The following is an 18,669-nucleotide window of genomic DNA, read 5'->3' on the forward strand; positions in this document are numbered from 1 at the left end:
CCACTTTTTCATAATGCAGATTACTGAAACCCCCACCTTTCATTTATAATTACAAAAACCCCCACCTTTTTTAAAATTCTGTTAGATTTAACTTTATACTTTTAAATATTACTTTGTTACCCCTCTTACTAAAACCCCCACCTTTTCATAATAAACTTACTAAAACCCCCACCTTTTCTAATACACTTACTGAAACCCTCACCTTTTCTAAACAGACTTGGACTCTTACTGAAACCCCCACCTTTTCAATATGCACATTACTGAAACCCCCACCTTTCATTTATAATTACAAAAACCCCCACCTTTTGACCACTTTTGACTGCTTTTTGCTCCTTTTTATGCAATTTTTTTTTCTATTTAAACCCAAGTTTGAGACCACCATATAAACTTCACCCCTTCCATCAACAAGTTTTACTTTAGTTATTTAATGGCTTCTTCAAGCTCATCAAATATGTATCAAAATGCAAGATCACAACAAGAGGTAGTTTTTTTTACTTTAGTTCTTTTGATTGATTTATATAATTACTGATTTTTCAATATTCACTATGTTTAGGTTATTTGTCAACTTTGCGATCAACAAGGACATTCGGTGTTAGACTGTTCATGGATGTATTCTAGATGCACAAACGACAATTGCAATGGAATTCGGAAATTGATGGTATTCGGCAAACCTAATTCATTTGGTGAAAAATTTCTTACTCGCCAATTTCCCGAATGCGGTGGATTTTGGTGGTTCAAGAATGAACTCAACAAATTTCTCTGGTTGTCCGATGTTATATCGAAGAAAAACAAGTCCAAATTAGATATCACATTAGATGATATATGCGAAGGAATTGCACAAAAACTTAAATTTAGGTTTTAATGTCTATTGTGGTAGTTATGTCTTTTAGGTTTTAATGTCTACTTGTAATTTCATTTTATGTCTTTTAGTAGTTGTAGTTCTTATTGTGGTAGTTGTAGTTCTTATTGTGTAGTTCTTATTGTGGTAGTTTTAATGTCTGTGGTTTTAAATTTAAGTTTTAATGTCTACTTGTAATTTCATTTCATTGTGGTAGTTGTAGTTCTTATTGTTGTAGTTCTAAGATCTGAATAATGCGAGTTATGATGCCGAATGATAAAAAGCCGAGCTTATCTGATCTCAAAATGGTCAAAACAGTTTCACTGTCTGTGGTTTTCCCAACCACCAAAGCTCTCGCCAGGGTCATAGTTCGTAAACAGCCGGAACTCGATTCCTAGCTTGTTAGAGTGATTAGGCCTGAAACAACATGGATACACGCCCAATAGTTCAGCAGCTCTCTCCTCTTGTACTGCCCCTGAATTGGTAAGTCCGGACAAAGTGTAAATATAATATCTTCTCACCACTCACCAGATAAGGAGGATCTGCTACAATGACCTGGTAAACTATGCTTCAACTCCTCTGGTAACTCTTCTGGTACATTGTAATCGTAAAATGTAAAATCACTTCCGTATTGCTCAAAACGTTTGTCATACTCAAAGAGCCGTGCAGAAATACTAGGATCACTTTTCTGAAATTCAGGTAGAGTATAACCATAACTTTATTGGAAATATCAATAAATGAAGGCAGAGGAAGAAATTTCATTGACCAAAAAGGATAGAGTAGATTCAAAACAACACAATGAGAAATAAGTATTATTTTGTACATAGAAAGTATGAATGCCGAAGTCCTATTAACTCCCTCCACTTTCCTTCAAATCGCAAGTTAAAACTTCCACTCGAATCTCTCCTAACTACACCCTCGGTTTGATATCATATCACACTAAGTCTTAGTATGCCAAAAACTAAAGTTACTTCGAAAATAGTCAACCTTTTATTATATTAAACAGAAAGATTGAATGTACACAGGCTTACCTTAGAAAAGTGTAGATGTAGGATTCTCCAACTTTGTCCTCCCCCTATCTATTAACTATGTGAGCATCCTAAGTTACCATATGGTATGTAACAAAAACTCGGAGAGTCAAGCTCTTTGGAAGTCCATACAACACGTCATCTTTCGGTGTATTTGGATATCCCACAACAAAGCGATTTTAAAAGGGAAATCAGTAGCCTTGAGTTCGATCATACACCTAGTCCAAAGGGCGCTGGGGAAGGATTGGGCTAAACTTTTAATCTTTACGAGGTCATGGTAGCACATGACGCGTTGATGAAATTCTTCTTTAGGGCGTGGACAACTACAAAAACAAAATGGAGGTAGACAATACAATAACAGGGGTAGGCAACTACATCAACAAAACCTTCTTGCGTCTTAACGCGGGTGTTTTTTTTTTCTTGTCCTCCAGGAGGGGTGTTGCCTGACCTCCAAGAGTTTTTCTTATTTATATTGATTCAAAGTTCCAAGAAAGAAAAAGACCCAGAATCAAGAGCATCAACTTAGACAAGTGAACAAATGGGTTCAGCTGGATTTAGTACGAAGCCATTGTCGGGCTATACCCAATAAGAATCGGACCCGAACTACATAAAACCATCATAATAACTACAAATAGTACTAAATCCGATCCGATCATTGGTCTACCTTCGGGGTTTCTTTCGTTAATCCATCTTATAAACATGGGTAGTATCTTAGCAAAGAGAATAATGATAAGGATTAACCCGAGTAATAGAAGAAGATGAATTACAGTGAAGTAATAGAAGAAGATGAAACACAAGAGTAATAGAAGAAGATGAATTACAGTAATAGAAGAAGATGAATTACACTATGTTTTAGCTTAATACCCTTAAACATAGCAACCCCTAATTTCCCATAAGAAGATGAATTACAGTAATCTGGAATTTGAATGACAGCCGTGTAACCCTAATTTCCCATTTCATTTTCCTTTTTTGATTTCTCCATCATCGTCATCAAGCAAGCAAGCAAGCAAGCAGATTCTAAAAAAAAGAAAAGAAAAACTGGATTTGTGGACGAAGTAGTAGTAGAGATATATAAATAATACCTAAGAGACTTCAATCTTTCAACAATTGGTACTGATTCATCATCATTATAATCATTCGTGTTTTCTCCATTAAACATAGCAACCCCTTTCAATTCTGAGTTTTAGGGTTTTGATTTCTCCATTAAAATCGGTAGAGTTGTTAAAGGTAACACATTTACCATTAAAGATTCTGGAATTTCAGAATTGAAATCTAGAGAGAGAGAGAGAGTACCTTCGGTTAAGGGAGAGAGAAAGAGAGAACCTTCAAAGGAGGATGCCTTCGAGAGAGATAGAGAACACCTGAGAGATAGAGAGAGAGAGAGAGAGAACACCTTCGGTTAAGGGAGAGAGAGAGAGAACCTTCAATGGAGGATGGGAAGAGAGAGATGGAAGGAGAGAAGATAGAGCTGGTTTAACCGTGATTTCCCTGCTCGGAAATCCATTTCCCGTGGGGGCTTGGTGGGAGAAGATAGAGCTAGTTATTAGCCCCCACAGGGTTTCTCGAAGGCGCCCAGATTTTTGACTTTGTAAAGTATGGGCTTGTTTAACAAATGGGCAATTCGGTCAATACACATCACTAACGGCCCCATGCTGTTAAATATGACGGAAAAATTCAAAAAGGTGGGGGTTTTTGTAATTATAAATGAAAGGTGGGGGTTTCAGTAATCTGCATTATGAAAAGGTGGGGGTTTCAGTAATTCTCCCTATTTTTTTTTTCTTTTTGCATATTATAAAGTGGAACCATTTCTGTTGCTAGATAATGTTAAGGAAAGAGTTACTTTCTTTTGTCCAAACAAAAGAAATAGGAAAGAAATTATGTAGTATGAAATCTACTTTTTTTTTTTTGTCGCGTTAAACAATATCTTCATGTCCCTATTTACTTTTCATTTTTTTGAGAACTCTACTAAGAGTTAGTCATTACAAGGCATTGATACATTATCAAGACTAAGTTCCCGCCGTGTACCGTGGACGCAACAGATTTCTCTTGGCTAACACCTTCGAGGAGGAGAAAATTAAATTTAAACTATAATTAAAATGAGGAATTTATCTCTGACATTCTCAAATTCTTCCGTGCAAATTAACAACAATCTAACAGAAAGTACACTTAATTTATTTAACTTCACTTAATTCTTAAAATATCAACCTCATTTAAACAATTTTAGTCATCTTTGTAAAATAGATTTCAAAATTAATAAGAGTTATTTCCTTTTTGGCCCCCTACTTTGGGACCAGCTTTCCTTTTGGTCTCCTATTTTTCGTAAATTCAAAATTGACTCCCTTTTTTAAAAACCGTCAGTTATCTTTAACTTGTAACTATTTTGTTTCCATAATTGCCCCCGGGTAACCCTTTGGCGTATTTCTAGAAAGAGAAATAGATAAGAGAGATAAACTCATCTAATCCTACACATTTCTCCTTAACTCCCTATCTTTATCTCTTCCACCAAAACCATTACCTATATTGACTAGGAAGGTTTAACAAAAAGGCAATAAATCTTCATCCCAACAAAATAGGAAAAAAGTAGGGTATCCATTTTCATTTGTAGAGAACAATAAATGACCATTACCGTCGTGAGAAGTTAACATTGAAGTCTAAATATCACCAAGGCCAGTACCAGTGATTAAATCAAAGAAATCAGAGATTCCTAAGTGTAAAACTCTGGGTCTAGATTGGATCTGATCTTCAAGCTTCCTGATAATATCTAAGGTTATCTTATCAAGACCCATCACTTTCTCTCTCTAAAACTGAATGTTTTTTTTATTTGGTTATTGATTCAGAGAGATTGAAGAATTTAGATGGAGTATGGGAGCTTATTTATGATGGATAATGTTGATGTCAAAAAATGTTTGAGTTAATTCCTGTATGGCCCCCTACTTTGTGACCAGCTTCCTTTATGGCCCCCTTTTTTTCGTAAATTCAAATATAGCCCCCTATTTTCAAGTAAATGTCATTACTACCCTTCTTAATTCTAAATTTAAAACATTTAAAAAAGGTTATTTCCACCTCACCCCTCTCTCTCTCTCCACCTCATCTTTCTCTACAACTCACCCCTATCTTTCCAACTCACCTCTCTCTCTTCCCAACTCACCTCTCTCTCTCTCTCCAACTCACCCCTCTCTCTCTCTGCAACTCACCCCTCTCTCTCTCCAACTCACCTTCATCTTCTCCGATTGAAGTCGCCGGCCGGAGATTTTTCCGGCCGGCGACTTCCAAAAAAAAAAAAAAAAAAAAATTTCTCTCATCTCTCTCTCTCTCTAAAAATCCGGCGAAGGGGGTTTCCCTTCGCCGGAACCGCGAAGGGGGTCTCTCTCTCTAAAAATCCGGAGAGGGGTGAGTTGGAGAGAGAGAGAGAGGTGAGTTGGAAAGAGAGGTGATGTGGAGAGAGAGAGTTGACATGGAGAGAGATGTGTGGTGGAGAGGTAATGAGGTGGAATTATAATTTTATTTTTATTTTTAATTTTGAAAAAAGATTTAAAGGAAGGGTAGTTAGGACAATTACATCAAAAAAGGGGGCCATATTTGAATTTACGAAAAAAAAGGGGGCCATAAAGGAAGCTGGTCACAAAGTAGGGGGCCATATAGGAATTAACTCAAAATGTTTTTCAGTTATATCAACATGAAATTGGGATTTGACGCATGACAACGTCCGTTATGATCGAATATTCTGGTAAGTTGATTGTGATTCGTGCTTCCTGCTTCTATTCCTCGCTCCAGCTCTGGTTCCACGCTCCCGCTCCTTGATTCCTGAGGGGAAAGCCTGCAAAGGGTTTAAAAAACCGCCCGACGCTCAAGGCAGCCAGGTTGCTCTCTGCAGTAAAAGAATGAATATTGATTGATCCTTTTGGGGGCGAGTTATGGGAACTCTGTGTAAGTGGTGATCTTTTTGGTCAAGAGATCGTGTCTTGTGGAAGACGATGGGGGGACCTTTTATAGATTGAAGTAGACCGACTATTTTTAGACGGTCTAGATTAGGCGGTTGTGATCCACCGTTTAGGGAAGTTTCCCACTGTTCGTGGTTATGGTTTCCCTTGTAGTTAGCTCGTATCTAAGATAAATAGAAGTTAATAAGTTCAAGGATCCTTCGTAGATATCCTGTCGAGGTGATAGATCTTCTGGGAGATGTTTCCTCCCGTGAGACTCTTGAAGTCCAAACTTACTTAAACACTTAAGATCTGTAGCCGACTGAGATCTTTAAAGAGATTCCGGAATTGAGTTGGTAAGCTGTTGGCGTGCTTCTGCCTCCCCATTTTAGGGTGTGAGGCATCGATCTAACTTACGCGGACCCCCTCATTCCTTTTAGAGGCCCAGAGCTGATCAGTTTGTGTCGGGGGCCAAACAAGGCTGATACCTTTAGTTTACCTCCCAGTTAGGGGTGTAGGTAGTGAAGGATATATCTCCTTGGAGTCTGAAGGTATATCCTTTTAAAGGAATGTCCTTCGACCAAGATGGCAATGCGTATGATTTGGCTCATAGGATATTGATGACTTTATTGGAGGATCAATCAATCCTGTTCAATTAGGAGTCGTAATGCTTAGCTAGAAGCCACTTACGATTGTCGGATCACTTCGGTTATCCGCGGCTAACATAGACCGGATCCTACAACGGGTTATACATAAGAATTGGTAACTCGAACAGTGAGGATAGACTAATGGAAACATGTAAACAGATGGATATGATCCAGTCTGAAAGATAGAAAGAATCGGGCTTGAAAAGGAGGTCTGAAAAGGTTAAAACCCGATTTTAGGGGCAGCCGGGGATTCCCTTAAGGGGAGATCTCCTGGCCGGCCACTAATAAGGGTTGGGCCGAACAGAGCAAGCCCATTAAGGGCTGCTCTGGACGGCCATATGGGAAGGAAACCCTGATTAGGGTTTTCCGCATAAACAGAGTCCAGATTGGTTTAAACACTTGTACTTATCTTTTCTGAAAGAGACTTTTTAGGATTCCTTATTTGAGTAGGACTCTACTAAGGTAATGCCTATATAAAGTCTCATTAGTAGTTCAGAAAAGGTGTAGAGTTTCTCAGAAGAAATCATCTCTCTCACACATCTAAGAGAGAAGAAGATTTTAGAGAAAAGCTCCCATTCTTTCTATCAAGTCTAGAAGATGCATTTGTTCATCTCAACCTTCAAGAAGGTCCTAGCTGACTCAATCGAAGGGAGTTCGAGTTATACAATTCGGTGTCTCAAGTAGAGGAGCTTCACTTGAAGTTCTTGATCTTCCGAATCTAGTTAGAATTTTGTTCGAGGGAAGCGAATTAAAGTTATTCTTCTTCATTCTAGTTCATTGATATGTCCATGTATAGATCCTGGACAACCTAGTATTAATCATTAGATGATTGAGATTCTGCTACCAATACTCGTAACATGATTAGGTTATGTATTAGATACATGTAAACCCCAACGGTGGCATCACAAGCCGTTTGCATGAAACTATCTTTGGCCAGAACGAATTAGATTCGAACTTTAGATTGATAGATAGAATAGTTTGAATATAGATTCAGACAAAGTTTTGATTAGTTTAAAAAGTTTTAGAACAATTTCAAACATGTATATGAAAGGGTTTCAATGCATAAAATAGTCAAAATTATATGTTTTTGGAAAGAGTGTTGGATTTCAAAATCATGGATTTTGGGTGGTGAATAGGGCAAAAACAGCAACTAAAACACCATTAAAACAGGGAAAAGAAAGAAGAAGAAGGTTGGAGGAGATATTTTTGGAAATACCCAAAAATACCTCCAGCCGGACCGACCAGGACGCGTCCGGACGGTCCAGCAGGTCTCGGGACAGTGTCCCGAGACCGTGGAACACGGAACTGGAAGTCCCGGTCCTAATAGGATCGCGACCCCTAGCCCCATCCGAACTGGGAGTCCGAGATATGCTCCGAGCATATCTCGGATATCCCAGACGCGTCTGGGAATCCTAGTCCGAGACGGACTAGGATTGTCCGAGACATACGCGTCTTGGACATATCCAACTGGTCTCGGTCTAGGACCAAGACTAGGGACGCGACTCCAGGCGCATCTAGATGCGTCTAGGACGTGTCTGGCGCGTCCGAGTGTTGGGTATTGGTGGTGTCTACTAATGTCGTATAAGCGGAATTTTCTTCAACACTTAACCTTTTCTTCAAAATCTTTCGATATTCTCCTTCAACTCCCATTTTGTTAGAAGTTTCGAGATGAGACCCTTGTTTGAGTTTATATTTGGTACTTTTTTTAGAGACGTTTTTTTAATGATGGTGACGGCTAAAGGTGGGGTTTCCAATAATGGGGACGGCTACCCCCATGGGTCCTCGTCGTCCGAAGTTACTCCGGTTGGTGATGCTCATGTTGGCGTATGGAGGTGGTTACCCTTCCTTGTTGTGCGTCGATCAGCGGTTGGTGATCCACTCGGGTAGCGGTTGGGTATCGAGTTTCTATCGATCGCCTGACTTCTGTCCTCTTTTTCTGCTTTTCGGAAATGTTTCCATCCCTTGTTCTTTATCCCCGTAGGGGACTTTGGATGTTAATCACGTTTTTTCTCCAAGTATCATGTTTGTAATTTCTGCATGTTGTGGGTGTTGGTTGATTTGACTTCGGCGGGTCCGTCACCCTCTTTTATGTGACCATTCTTTATTTTTCTCTTGAAATTTCTTTTGTAATTGACCCGAATGTCGGTGCTGGATTTGGTGTCCTTAATTGTAATTTCTTCTGTAATAGATACTGTTTTGGAATAAATAAGAACTTGGTTGTTTCTTTTTAAACCTTGTTCCTATCTTGTTTCTTCGTTTTCTTGTGTGTTAAAACTTCGTCGGTTCATAAGAGCCCCTTGGTGACCGCGCTTATTCGTTCCAACTGTCTTGTCCTTTAAATACCTAACTTGGATTGAAAGATGATCCCATCATTTCCCTCATGGCTACCTTGTTGATTCGGCGGGTTCTCCCCAGAGATAACCTTAGGGTTAGTTTCTACTTAATTCTCGTTACTAATGATTTCTTTATTCCTTGTTTCCGTATTGAAGTCGAAGGCGAGGGTTTCATCAGGAATCCTCGTTTTATGGGCCTGACTATCTTCAAGAATCTGGAGACGGCACTTGCTGGCGACCCCTTTTGTTCCCTGCATTTTACTCAGAGAGGGGTTCTAAGTGACGGTCGACCGGTGACCTTCGAAGTGATGGGGTATTTGATCCATCTGGTGGACGGCGGCTTATCGCGGTGGTTATGACCACTTCTGTGCAATTAGTTCCTTCTGATGTGGTAATTCTTTTTCCTTCGTCTCCCTGTTCGTCTTCTTCTAATGTGTAGTAGTTTTAAGTTACTTATTTTTGTTTTGGGTTATTTCCCTAATAGCCCCCAACTTTGTGACCAGCTTCCCGCCTGGCCCCCTAAATTAGCAAAAATACCCATATGGCCCCCTTTTTAAGTTATCTTTAACTTCCGTTACTCTCTCTCCTCCATCTCTTTTTCTCTCTTTACCAAGTCACGCCACATCATCATCTTCTCCGGCATAAGTCTCCGGCCGGGGACCTTCAATTTTTTTTTATTCTCTCTCTCTCTCCAAAAAAAAAAAATTTTTTTTTTTCTCTCACATCTCTCTCTCTCTAAACTCCGGCGAAGGGGGTTTCCCTTCGCCGGAGGTCTGTTCGTGATGAGAAAGAGAGAGATGTGAGAGAAATTTTTTTTTTCTTGGAGAGAGAGAAAGAGAATAAAAAAAAAATTTTGAAAGTCCCCGGCCGAAAATTTGGCCGACCGGCGACTTATGCCGGAGAAGATAATGTGGCGTGACTTGCCAGAGAGAGAAAAAGAGATGGAGGAGAGAGAGTAAGGGAAGTTAAGGATAACTGAAAAAGGGGGCCATATGGGTATTTTTGCTAATTTAGGGGGCCAGGCGGGAAGCTGGTCACAAAGTTGGGGGCTATTAGGGAAATAACCCTTTTGTTTTTCCTCTCTACTGTACATGTGTTTTTGTCAAATGAACTCCGTTTTTTTTCTTTGTTCCTGAAAATACATAAGAGTTTTGACCAAGGAAGTCAATTACTTGTTAGTATAATCCCAACTTACTAATGCAATTCTCCTAACTTACTACGCATGCTCTGAATGATCGCGCATGCAACAAAAAAGGAAGTTAGACATGTTCTATCATGACGTAGTCTTACTAATTCATTCTGCAAAACAGAACCAAGTTAGCACTGCATAATCGATTACTGAACAGATTCGAAGTTTTGCTAGGGCTCCCCCTTGGCCCCTGGTCGTTGCTTTCGCTACCAAGGTTGTTTCGTCGGCTTGAGAACGACTAGGTTAACGAGGAGTTCTCTGTGGGCCCCTGGTCGTTGTTTTCGCTACCAAGGTTGTTTTGTCGGCTTGAGCATGACTAGTTTAACTAGGACTTCTCTTTGGGCCCCTGGTCCTTGCTATCTCTACCAGGGCTGTTTTGCAGGCTTGAGCACGACTCGATTAACTAGTACTTCTCCTTATTTGTCGGCTTGAGCACAACTAGTTTAGACTGTGACTTTTCCTTGTTCGTCGGCTTGAGCACAACTAGTTTAGATTAGGACTTCTCCTTGTATAATATTTGTTTTGAAAAAGTATTATTTATTAATAGATATTACAGCTTGTAGCGCAACATTCCGGCCTAGCGGCTTTATTTTAAAAGAAATTGAAAAGAAATATTTGTAAAAGTTGTTCGTCGTACCTAGACGATTCTCGCCTTACTCCTGCATGTCTGCTGTGGGGTCGTCATAAAGGACTCCATCCTCTCTAGCGTTGATTGGAGTAGTCATCTCCTTTTTGCAGTTTCTGGTTGAGATTAGATAGCATTCTCATGCTGTCTCTTGGGTTCCCCGAACTGTTCCCACCAGACTCATTCCCGGGATTGAGAATTTCATCATCAAGTGGTTCATAGAGACGATCGCCCCAGACTCTCTCAGAAGTTCCTGCCTAAGATGATGTTGCAGGCCTATAGCTTATCGACTATGGAAAAATTTAGCATCATAGTCTTGTTCGTTACTCTGTCTCCGATCAGCATGGGTAGTGATACGATCCCGTCGATTTCAACTTGGTTATCAGCGAATCCTGTCAAGCAAGACTTGTAAGGTTTGAGATATTGAGGACTTACCCCGAGTTTGTGGAAGCATGTCCTGCTCATGACTTCTGTAGAGCTACTTGTGTCGACTAAGATACGTCCCACGTTCCAGTTGGCTACCACGGCTGTTATTACCAGCGGATCGGCGTGTGGGGTAATCACCCTTATTAAGTCGTTGTCCGTTAAGACTATAGGCGGCACCTCCACGCAAAGTTTGGTCAACAGGGCCGACAAAGTCTTTGCTTCGTTAGCATACCTGCGTTGCTCGCCCTTAGTGTTCCCGCTGAGGGTCAGGCCTCCAGCAATGGTGTTGATGTTGCCTATTATTCTTGTGTGCTCCTCGGATCCTTTAGCCACTTTCTTGGCGGACGTGGACTGTGTATTGGTGTCAAGACCTGATCGGATTCCACCTTTATTCGCGGACCTTTTGTATTCATAAGGATGGTGTTATTTCTTGATATACTTATCTAGCTCTCCTTTCCTTACGAGCTCCTCTATCAAGTTCTTGAGGTGTCGACATTTATCAGTTCTATAGCAATATCCTCGATGGAAGGCGCACCAAGTCGTCATGTCCCTAGGGCCAAATTCTTCCTTATCATCATTAGGTTTAGGCAGCTGCACTTTTTCCTTTGAAACGAGGATCTGCAAAATTTCCTCCCTGCCTTTCGTCAAAGGGGTGAAGGTGGAGAAGTCAGGCATCCCTTGCCTGTTTCGATAAGGCTCTCTGGGGGGCTTCGCCTCCTCGCATTCCTTCCTTCTGGGCGGTTCTGCTTCGTATGGGATGTTAGCCACTTCCTTCATCCTTCGATAGTTCTCTTCTTTTCTTATGAACTGCTGAACCCTTTCTATAAGTTCTCTAAGGGTGTCGGGTTCGTTGCTTGAAATGTCTCGTATAATAACATCCTGTCTGAGACATCTTTTCGGGGCCGAGAACGCGACTTTTTGCTCGAGATCCGGAATTTTCACCATGAAATCCCGGAACCTTTGCCAATAGCTTGTAAGAAACTCACTCTTTCTTTGGACGATGTTAAATAGGTTGTCGGTCTTTCTTTCGATTGTGGCACTGCCGCGGAAAGCGTCGTAAAAGGCTTGTGCAAGATCTTCAAATGATTTAATCGAACCAGGTGCTAGCGCTGGTCCCTTCAGGATCGTAGCGAAGACCACGCACCACACATTTTGGTTGGTCGTACAGAGATTCATTACCGAGTCGTAGTTGTTGACAAATACCACTGGATCTTCTAGACCGTGATAATGCTCGAGCGCGGGGCACTTGAAGTTCTTGGGCTTCTCAGCCTCTAATATTTCCTTACTAAGAGGGGGTTGATTCATTATCGCCATTCACGATAGCTTTTCGTTTTCTCGGGTCTGGGTCAGTTCCGCCACCTGATGTATGAATACCTCACTGATGGTCGGGTAATCTATGCGTCCTTCACCAACTTCCACAGGCTTAGGGATGTATGGTCTGTTCGGATCCAACACTCTGGCGACGTCTAGTATTATCTCTAGGTACATCTGGTCACCAGGCCTCAGTTATCCGACCGTTGTCCTAGGCGAGAAAGTGTTGACTAGTGAGGAGAAGAACTTGCGAGCTCGAATCTTGATTGCCCCCATTCATTCCTCTGTTGGGTCCTTCCTGGCCATCTCCGCTTTGCGAAGGTTTTCCTGTAATCGCTTCATCTCTTCCTCCATTTGTAACTGATCAACCTTAAGTTGCTCGATTTCGGCCATGAGTATGATCGGATGAGGAAGCCTAGCTTGAGACCCTTGAGGGTTATGGTGATCCGAAGACATGGTTGCCTGAAGGGCTACGAAAAACGGTTAGTTTTGAGATTGAGAGAGAATTTGGGTAACGAATTGATGATATTGCTCGAGAGATCCCCTCCTTCTAGCGCCAAATGCTGATGTAAAAAAATGGCCTTCTGTTGTATCAGCATGAAACTGGGACTTGATGCATTAAAGCGTCTGTTATGATAGAATATTCTGTTAAGTTGATTGAGATTCCTTTCGCCTGCTCCTGGCTCCAGCTCCTGCTCCTTGCTCCATCTCCTGCTCCTTCCTTCAGCTCATGATTCGTGGGGGAAAACCTGCAAAGGGTTCGAAAACCGCTCCGACGCTCAAGACAGTTAGGTTGCTCTTTGCAGTAAAAGATTGAATATTGGTTGAACCTTTTATGGTGAGAGTTATGGGAACTCTGTGTAAGGGGTGATCTTTCTAGTTGAGAGATCGTGTCAAAGCTTGTCCTCTATAGAAGACGATGGGGGGCCCTTTTATAGGCTGAAGTAAACTGACTGTATTTAGACGGTTTAGATGAGGCGGTTGTGATCCACCGTTTAGGGAAGTTTCCCATTATTCATGGTTAGGGTTTCCCTTGTAATTATCTCGTATCTAGGATAAATAGAAGTTCCTAAGTTCAAAGATCCTTCGTAGATATCCTGCCGAGGTGATAGATCTTCTTGGAGATGTTTCCTCCTTTAATACTCTTTGAGATGTTTCCAGGATAATTTGCATGAACTAATAATGAACTAGAAACATAAAGAGGAATACCTGAATTCGCTTTCCTCGAATTAGATTCCAACTCCTTTATCCCGAAGATGAGAGATGTAATTGTCGCTTCTCTACTTGAGACACCTAAGTAAATAACTTGATCTCCCTTCTTTGTAGTCTGCTAGAACTCCATTGAAGGTTGATAAGAAGAACCATTCTTCTTTTGACTCCATAGATAGATTGAGAGCTTTTTCTCTAAAACCCTCTCTCTCCACTTAGTTGTATATTGTGAGAGAGATGAAGTTTTCTCCTGAGAAAAATCCAACAACTTTTTCTAAACTCTAATGATCCTTATATATAGAAACCCTAATAGGAGTCTCACTCAAATTAGGTTTCAATAAGAGTCTCAAAAAAGATAAACACCCGAATTTTCCTTAATACCCTTTTAAGTGAAATTAGGGTTTGTCCCCTTAACATGGTGGGGCCGGCCACTTAAGCCCATTAGTGGGCTTACCCTGGCCGTCCCACCCACCTTATAAGGCCGGTCCTGACCATTCCCTTACCGGGCTTGGTCAAGACACCCTATTTGTGGGTGTTACCACTTTTCAGGCTTCTCTTTCGAGCCCGATTCTTTCTATCTTTTTGGCACTATCAGACTGGATCATATCCATCTATAGGCAAGCTTCCATGAGTCAACTCTCTCCGATCAAGCTACCACTCTTTGGTGTGACCGTTTGCAGGATCCGGTCTATGTTAGTCGCGGATTGTCGAAGTGATATGACGATCGTAAGCGGCTTCTAGCTAAGCATTATGATCCCTAATTGGACCGGACAAGATGATCTTACGGATAAAGTCATCTAACTGAAAAATTGTACGCATTTCCATCTTGGTCGAAGGACACTTCTTCGGAAGGACATCTCCTTCAGACCAAAGAACTATATCCTTCAGCTTCTGCCTCCCCAGTTTAGGGTGTGACGCATCGACCTAACTTACATGGACCCCCTCATTCCTTTAGAGATTTAAGAGCTGATCTATTTTTGCCGGGGGCGAAACAGGGTTGATACCTCCAGCCGACCTCCTAGTTAGGGGCGTAGGTGGCGGAGTGTTGAGGGCTTAGCTGTTCTGTTACCTTAAGCCAGGTTGAGACGTTGGACTTCAGGTCTGTTCTTGACTCTTTGACGTTAGTCAACGTCTAGAAATTTTGTGCATCATCAGGTTTAAATTCAAGTGTTTATGTTTATCGTGGTCCGTGAGTGGTTATTCTACCTTCCTCAGTCCAAACATGCACTTTAAATTATCAATCATGAGTAACGGTTCAATCTGGAAGAATACTGGGATCATATTTTCTAGAACTCTCCTTTATTCTTGACTAATAACGTCTGTTATCTTGAACAAATGATTCACCGTTGAATCTCGTTTCTTAGTTTAGGGTTAAAAAGAGAAGTTCTTTCTGTTTGTGTTTTTCAAGATTTGTTGACTGAATTCTTAGTTAGAAGTTTACTTCATCACTTATATTCACATACTTGATTTCGTAATTTTGTCACAGCTGAATGAATATAATTATAGTTCTTAGTTCAATGAAACCATATCGACGAAATTTCTTTTTGGCTAAATCTGGTTTCTGAGGTACTCCCTAATTTCCCTCTTCCCACGTCTTTATGATGTTATATATTTAGGAGAATTTCGAGACTTTTATGCCATTTATTTCTTTATAATTGGCTTTTCGGTTCCTTCTCGGTTCCCCCACATTTCTAGATTATTGTCTTTTAATCATCAACTTGGATGGAATCTTATAATACATCGTATAGGGTACCATCTAGATACTTAACAATATCTGTCACCCCAGTTCTTGGGTAACCAGTTAATTCTCCTTTTTGAAAAAACTATTTTCTTACACAACTCCTTTAGTGTAGCGTTCATAAAATGATAATTTATGATCATTAGAACCTTTCAAATTTAGCATAGGTGAGTTTCTTTTTAAACTCTTTTCTTAAGCTATATGTCTTAATATATATACTTGCTTGAAAAACTATCACATGATCACCAAAGTTATCATTCCATATTTTGTCCTTCTTCGTCTCTAGATTCCGTTCGCACTCTTGAACCGAAAATCTTATTAAGACCCTTGAATTTACTACTCGAGTCAGGTCTAAACAGAATGACGTAATATTTATGTCATATTAACCCTAATCCACTTATCTATCTAAGAAGACTAGGTTTCCTATGAGGACTTATAATGGACCATTCTGTGAATTATACAGATTTACCGTTTGAATATGTTAGGCGAAATAACTTACTTTCTGGAAGATAAGTTTAATTTCAGAATTGTACTTTGTCTGCCAACTTTGTATTGGAGACCGTTTCACGTAATTTTCATTATCTCAGACCGATGAATTCTTTCGAACACTTCATCGTTTTGTAACTTTTTGTATGACGAGAACATTCTTTCTTCGGCCTTGTCTAACCGTTTAGGTTTCGAAATTTCGCTTGACACACTTCTCCGCTCGCCTTTGCAGTTGTCTTCTTTAATTCATCATCGAATCGAATCTTTAGGATCAAGTATTCAAGACTTATCTTAACATCCTTGATGTCTGTCCATATTCTTGATAGCCGTTTTCACACCCATATTTCCGTTCATACATGGTGGTCAGGGTGTGCTTAGCTCTTCAATATCTCTATAATCGAGAACCTTGTGTTGAACCTTATTTCTACCCATGGCTAGTGATAGCCTTTAGTGAAATACTTCACAAGACCCAGCGAGATTAGATTGATCATCGTTTTCAATCTCCACTGATTTATCCCTTTTAGCATTCTGTTCTTTACTCTGTTATACCAAAAGAGTCACCGTTTGATGAACTATACCATTCTTGGCAAAAATCTCGGCGAAAGGAGATTCATACTCTCCCCCTCGATCGTTTCTCAAAGCCTCCATATTTTTCTTAAGTTGAGTTTCAACTTTGATTTTATAAAGCTCGAACTTTTCGATTGCTTCATCCTTACTCCTTAGTAAGTAATATAACAGAACCAAGTAGAGTCATCGATAAAGGTGATGAAGTACCTTTTGCCACCATCTTTAAGTCACAGAGATCGCTGTGAATTAAGTCTAAAGATTTGAATGACGTCTTAGTTATTATTTACTCTACACATGTTCATCTTGAGTCAATTTCAAGTTTCGGAATTAACCCCAATTTGATTAATTTCTTTAATGACTTATTATTCACATGTCTTAGTCTTTTGTGACAAATATTGGAGGACTCAACAATATACACAAAATTATTAATTTCATTAATAATAGGTGCCTTCGGCATTACAGTGGTAACATTTAGTTGAAATAACCCCCCACAAAAATCGCCCTTCCCAATATATATCCCTCTCTTAAATAAGATCAAGATATCTGACAGAAAGACTAGTTTGAACCCGTTCTCACTTAGAATAGAACCAGAAACCAAGTTGTTTTGAATGTCTGGAACATGAAGTAGATCGTTCAAAGTCACTTTTATATCTGAAATGAATCTCAGTGATCTCCCACTTTCCTTTGACTGGGATGGTCAAGTCGTTTTCCTTGAATAAGGTCTCTCCTTCGGCTACCTCCATATAGGAAGAAAATAGGCTTTTGTCACTACAAATGTGACGACTTGCCCCGGTGTCGACCACCATTCTCTCTGGTTGTTAACCAAGTTAACTTCATATGCCATTACACAGAGGTCCATCTTTTGAAGTTTCTCAGACACTTTGTCAGCTTCAGTAATCATAACACACTGATTCTGATTTGCGGTGTCTTTTACAAACGAAGCCTCGTTCTTCACTTTTCCTGGTCGATTGCCATCTGTGAAGCGGCAATCCTTGGCGAGGCGGCCTCGTTTGCCACAGTTGTAGCATTCACCGAACTTCTTATTTTTCTTCGACTTGCCTCTGTTTTGAGAGGGATGCTTGCGCTTCGGGTGAAGTCAATTCCCTTGAACTTCTCTGATTTTCCCCGTAAAGTTGTTCTTGTTCTTGCCATTTTTCTCAAAAACAAAAAAACCAAATCAAAATCTTATAACCAGAGAAATAATTGTCATAAAATGTCTTAAGATTGTTGTTCCTCTAGTTATGGTTTGAATTCATTTTATCTTTGTCTTGTCTTCATTAAGACAGAGTCTGGGTTGAAATAGGGAACTTTCTTTCTCTAAGTTATAGAGAGATAGACATTCAACAGATTATCAGTAATCCTTCTTTCGGATTAACCGAGATAGACAAAATTAATGGAGTCGAGGCGAGAATAAATTCTCTTTCCTTAAGACATTTACACCCTCGTAACAGTACCAACGGTTAGGGTGTATGCCTTCGGGATACAACGACTATCCTTTCAGAATTTAAGATGGTACTTCTATGTTCTGAAAGCGGACAAACCTTTGTAAATAAATGAGCTCTTGGACTGATGCGAATAGATCTTCTATATACTTGAATATTATAACTTCATTCGGATACTTCTCTCTTTGGAATTCCAGACACACCAGAATAATTCTAAAATCAGAATTATTTTCAAGACACACCAGAATACTGATTCCAAAAGAGAAGAGAAGAAGAAAATAGATGGAATTTACTCAGAGACTTCTTTCTTCAGAATTCTAGATATACTAGAATATTTCTAAAATCAGAATTATATTCCAGACACACCAGAATACTGATTTAAGAAGGGAATGAATTGAATGATGAATGAAGTGGGTTTGGCTTGTTTAAATAGGATTCCAATAGGTACATATGTATTTTGGGGTCAATGGTCATATCTATTCAAAATGGCGGACTCAACTTGGACCATTGGATTTCTCTAGAAAACTCGGGTGGAATGGCTACCGTTGGATGGTGTTCGATGTAGCTCGACAACTGCCCAACAAAGCAACCAGATGACTGTTAGATTGAAGATTCGGGATCAGTCCTATTCATGCCCGACACGCGGAATACGCGGACCGTTAGATCGTAGTCGATCAAACGCTACTAGCCATTATCCGAAGCAATCCTGAACAGATTAGAGCCCAACCGTTGGATCTCCTTCTAACACGCGGAGTGAATGCGAGCCGTCCTGATCTGGACGCTCTGGTTTCGCTTAAACAGTCCACAAATGGATTTGTCCTATTTTCCGTTTAGCCCTTATATTAACTGAACTACGTACGAACTTCAAAGTTGAATTTCTCATTCATCCGGAATCGGATTCGAGTGATTC

At 40.2% G+C, this 18,669-nt stretch overlaps 1 protein-coding gene and 2 long non-coding RNA genes across 3 annotated transcripts; all 3 read right to left on the minus strand.

Moving 5' to 3' along the window:
• Positions 1 to 939: 939 nt before the first annotated feature.
• LOC147567859 (uncharacterized) lies at positions 940 to 1,428 on the minus strand. The gene is made up of 2 exons (XR_015230880.1): positions 1,367 to 1,428; positions 940 to 1,255 (listed from the first exon to the last, which is right to left on the minus strand). It is a non-coding gene; the product is annotated as an uncharacterized LOC147567859 (long non-coding RNA).
• Positions 1,429 to 2,666: 1,238 nt separating this feature from the next.
• LOC147567860 (uncharacterized) lies at positions 2,667 to 3,633 on the minus strand. Its single transcript, XR_015230879.1, has 2 exons — positions 3,160 to 3,633; positions 2,667 to 2,883 (listed from the first exon to the last, which is right to left on the minus strand). It is a non-coding gene; the product is annotated as an uncharacterized LOC147567860 (long non-coding RNA).
• Positions 3,634 to 11,429: 7,796 nt separating this feature from the next.
• LOC147567861 (uncharacterized) lies at positions 11,430 to 12,320 on the minus strand. Its single transcript, XM_086658623.1, has one exon. It carries the CDS (start codon positions 12,318 to 12,320, stop codon positions 11,430 to 11,432), a length of 891 nt encoding a protein of 296 aa, XP_086514749.1.
• Between the last annotated feature and the right edge of the window lie 6,349 nt (positions 12,321 to 18,669).

The sequence above is a fragment of the Eschscholzia californica genome, unplaced genomic scaffold (assembly GCF_041429995.1).
Source record: "Eschscholzia californica isolate CP2 unplaced genomic scaffold, dmEscCali1.0.p SCAF_1, whole genome shotgun sequence".
NCBI lineage: Eukaryota > Viridiplantae > Streptophyta > Magnoliopsida > Ranunculales > Papaveraceae > Eschscholzia > Eschscholzia californica.